This window comes from Fulmarus glacialis, unplaced genomic scaffold (genome assembly GCF_000690835.1).
Source record: "Fulmarus glacialis isolate BGI_N327 unplaced genomic scaffold, ASM69083v1 scaffold36828, whole genome shotgun sequence".
Taxonomy (NCBI): Eukaryota; Metazoa; Chordata; class Aves; order Procellariiformes; family Procellariidae; genus Fulmarus; species Fulmarus glacialis.
Genome location: NW_009230788.1, coordinates 1 through 4,564, shown reverse-complemented (window position 1 = coordinate 4,564; position 4,564 = coordinate 1). Strand labels below are relative to the sequence as shown.

Below are 4,564 nucleotides of genomic sequence, written 5' to 3'. Positions count from 1 at the left end.
GAAGAGGCGTGACTGCTCCCTTTCACGGCAGCGTCGTGGTTGGAGGCTGCCACGCTCTCTCCCTCTGGGCAGTCTAATTACATCTCCTTCATGTCTACCCAGCACCCAAGGGCTTCCACACCAGAGCAGCCTCACGCACACCTCTGGGCTGGCTCTGGTGTCCCAATCCCACGATGACGTCATCAAACACTATGAAGCGCTTGAATAAAGATAAGGAAGCCAGTTTCAGAGGACAATTAAAAGGCTTTGTTTTACCTGCTGACAGGAGCTTACATCACCACGAGATACAAATTGCCACCGTTCCCTGCAGAGGGAACCGCCATGGAGCATCTGCTCCCTCCAGGGCGGCAGCACCAGCCAGCAGCGGCTCTTCCAGCCCCAGGACCCCTCCCACGGCCCCGGGCAATCGCCAGCAGACAGCGGCATCTGCAAGCACCTCCGGCACAGGGAGCGGGTGTCACATCCGCAGGCATGGCTGGATGTGACCTTTTGTAACCAGCCAAGAGGGTGCGGAAAAAGGAATTTTACACCATGTTCATTCTGGAAGCGGGGGGATGTACTCTTCCTCCTCTTCTCACTAAGTAAGCAACTAAGTGGGAAGCTGAAAAAGAGCAGTGAATCGCTGCCAGGAGTGCCTTGGAAAGAAAAAGCTGGTTTTAGGCTTATCTAATGTCACATCAGCCATTTCCTAAGAAGGGAGCAAATTTAATTAAGAACACAGACTCACTCAAGGACAGCCAGGTTACATACAGCACATGCAACTCGGAACACAATGCTGAGAGGTCAGCATCATGCATATGGAGAGCAAGAAGTACAAACATCCCGGGCCTGGCTACTAAAAGCCCGTTATTCAGGATCAAACGCAGATGCCATCAGGCACAGAATAGCCAGCACAGAAACACGGCTCGCTGCAGGGGTACAAAGCAAGAGGGGAAGGCACAGCAACCAAAGAGGGAAGGAATCAATGTGGGTGGCATGAAGAGGGAGGAAGAGGCAGATCTTGGACATCGAAACAAGCCCAGGGCAGACACTGATAGCAGACGATTCCTACACAGAGTCTTTCCAGGCTGCAAACACAGAGGGAGGACCCCGTCCAACCAGTGAGCCCTAGGTTGAGCAGAGCCTGTGCCAGTTGTGGGGTCACATGCGCTGCCTCTGCCGAGATGAGCTGCGGGGCTCCCGGCACATGGTATGGCAAAGCCTGCACCAGCCTTTGCTTCTGCAAACGTGGCTGGCGGCAGCTGCAGGGAGCTGGGCTTCTTCAGCCGCTGTCAGACGTTCCCCAGCGAGACAGTGCATGGCAGCACCAAGACAGCTCTTTGCGTCCCCCCCATGTCCATCCTCTGCCCCCAAACCTCACAGCTCGGGTGGGGACTCAGCCCAGGCTGCCAGAACAGGCACCCGAGAGCAGGGCATGTGAAACCCACCTGGGCTGCCCCCAGGGGGGCAGGCGTGCTCACCGCGGGCTGCGCCATCCATGCGCTCATGTAAGTCATCTCAGTGCTCGTCGGAATGATGGTCTCCAGAAAGGGTCAGAGACCACGTTAGCCCAGTGTGTCAGTGACTCGGCACGAGCACCGCCGGTGCCTTTCTCCAGCAGAGAAATGCTGGCACACAGGAATTCCTCCACAGCATTGCTGTCACCAGCACAGAGAGGAACCCTGGTCACCAGTCTCCAGCTGCAGCTCCAGAGCGACATGCCCAGATCAAGCCAGCACATCCTGCTGAGTTCAGGTCAATGGGCTCCTGCTACAAAAAGGAAATTTTTAAATTTCACAGCCCCACAAACTCAGCCTGGACTCAGGCGTCTTGTCTACACTGAAAATTACCTACCGTCAACAAGGGGTGTCAGCAGCACTGCAGCTGAACCAGTGCCAAGTCATCCTCCAAGGGCAGGGCAGGCAGGACAAGCTGTTCAGCACTGGCTGGGGACAGACGCTAAAGCATGCTGGGGAGCAGGCGCCGTCTGCTCTGCCGGGTCCTGAGAACGACCACACTGGGTCTGGTCAAAGGTCACTCCAGCACAGCACCCCACCTCTGCCTGCAACAAGCACTGAACGCTCGGGCAAAGAACGGGGAAGGCAAGCGTGATCCTTCCCCAGCACAGCTGTCCAGCTTCCACTGGTCAGCGATTAAGGATTTACTGGGTCAAAGGCTTACCTGGGTCGTGGTTTCTGACAAGCTAAGTACTTCGTTATCAGCACTGAGAATCTAAAAACTTAGTCATACCCTCTACCAGCCACTGTTGTAGAGAGCTTACCCCACCACCTCTGCAACAAACCCATTAGCTTTCAGAGGACTGCACATGGAAAATGAAAGTAAATGTTGCCCTGAAGAGACGCAGTAAGGGCCCACAAGGTCTGTAGCTCTGGCGTGTGGAAAAAAGCACTCGTGCTGCCTGCTTCCCACTTGGGTGGGGTGGCTCTGCAGGCCCACCCTCTCCCCAGCAGCTGCTGCGTTCATCTGGTGCAGCACGGAAACGCGGCTGAAGGGCAAGAATCTGGTACGCTGCTCTGTTTTGTTTCTGATGGAAAAATAGAGATAGACAAAAACACACAGGCTGCTCTATAAATACATCTCATTTTAATTACTTTGAATTAGTTCCTTGGCATCCACCCCCACCCCGCTGCACAGCCTGCAGCAAGCACATATCATTCTGCCATTGAGGTCTTCTACAGTGACAGCGAGTTCTTTGTGCTTGCTTTCACCCTGCTTGGCAACGCAGCGGGGACTGCAGAGCCCAAGCACATGGCTGGCAGGAGGGAAGGAGGTGCCCTTCGAGGCCAAGCTCGACCAGCCAGCTGAAGAGACCGTTCCGTGGCCTTTACAGGAACAGGGATCAGCAACAGGAGCAGTCCCATTATTTCACTTCTGGGTGGTCCCTCTCAGAACTGCCTAGAGCAGCTTTAGCCTCTCAAACACAATCAACAGGGAGAAAAGACAGACAGAGGATCTCTGAATATTTCTAAGAAGTCATGTCTTTGGAAGGCTTTGCAGGTTCTCCTTGCCCCAAGAAATCCCGAGTATGCAGCTGCTTGCAGTCATGGCTTGAAACCAGGCCAGGAGAGCGAACCTTCACAGCGAGAACCGCTTCAGCACCCAGGGAAGAGTGGAGGGGAGGGGGCTACTATCAGAAGAACTTGACGCCTCGGCCATCGTCCAGTGTGATAATTTCAGCCTTGTGCTCTTGCTGCAAGGCTTGCAGGGCACGGAGCAGCATAGTCTCATCTAAGCCATGGAACTCTAGGGAAGGACAGAGATCCCCATCAACAGGAAAAAAAAAATCACATCAGGAAGCAAACAGGCTTACAAAGTCCAGGGACTGGTGGCAGTGAAGCAGAGGGCTCTGAAGAGCACCTTTCAGACTCCAGCGCCATAACACTACGGCAAATCCAGTGTCACGGCTACGCTGACAGACTCATCTCATCACTACATTGCTGCATCAAGAACAAAGCCTGAAGGCCAGCAGACAGAAGGGAATGAGTCACAGCAGTCTCAAAGGCAGCACAGAAGCTAGGTGTAAAAACAAAACACTCCGCACCTCACGTCAGATAAAGAGCTGGGCACTAGGGAGGCTTGTGCGGTGGGGAGAGGTTTAAAATGTAAACAGTGATAACAAAGGGAGATGTTCAGGCAAAGTGGTAAAAAAGCCTTGAGAGCGGCATTTGCCAGTGGTGATCAGTGTGAGCTTGCACAGGCAATTTTAAAATATTTAATCTCAAAACTATAATCTGACAATTAACTGTTTACACGCTCAAGCGTACTCTGAAAACCTGCTCCAGAACATGACACGTGACATTACCTTCATTCTCTGTATCATCTCCACTGGCTAATTCATACAGCGTGAATACAGAGTTGGTAAAGCCGTTCTTTGAGACCTGGAAACATAAAAGCAATATAGCAAATCTTGTCCGTGTGATTTAACATCCCTGGCACAATCTCTCGTACATCTCAGTGTAAGTGAAATGGAACGTGGGCAGCACTTGGTGAGCAAAAATACCCTGGAAACGCTCTGGGGCACTAGAGAGTCAAGAAACGACACCTAAGGAAACTAAGACGGTTCCTTTCCCTGCCCCTCTGCTCTTTCTGCTCACGTGTTTCACAATAAGGACTCGTGCCACATGAAGGCAACGCTGCTCTGTCCTCGCTACAGAACAGCCCACTGCAGTGGGAGCGGGCGACTGCATCCACTGCTCAAACTGCATCTTACAGCAAGTAAAAAGCTGTTAACATCTCTACGTTTCTCTGCAACAGAGAGAAATGGAAGAAGAAAGGTAAAAGCAGTGAAGAAGCAAGAGAAAAATATTACAGCGGTCTTTTTCACAAATCGCAGCCAATACCACCTGTCCTCCCGGACACAGAAAGCCTGGTCTGTGGGGCGAGACAGCTTCTGTGTTCTCACCCACTGATAGATGAGCCTTCCCCATTCTTCTGGTCTCCTCCACATGATCAGAAAACTGGTTTTGTTCTTATCTAACCATTCCAGGTTCCCTAAAATCAACAGGGAAAAGGTATTTAATCAGAGCACAAGTCTACAGTAACGATCAAACCTGCAGATTTCACG

The 4,564-nt window shown here is 52.3% G+C and overlaps 1 protein-coding gene across 1 annotated transcript; it reads right to left on the bottom strand.

Moving 5' to 3' along the window:
• Positions 1 to 3,130: 3,130 nt before the first annotated feature.
• Positions 3,131 to 4,491, bottom strand: VPS25 (vacuolar protein sorting 25 homolog (S. cerevisiae); the record flags this gene model as incomplete). The annotated part of the gene is made up of 3 exons (XM_009584352.1): positions 3,131 to 3,243; positions 3,803 to 3,878; positions 4,403 to 4,491. Coding segments are annotated over 3 exons (278 nt in total), but the record flags the coding sequence as incomplete, so codon positions are not given.
• Positions 4,492 to 4,564: the final 73 nt, after the last annotated feature.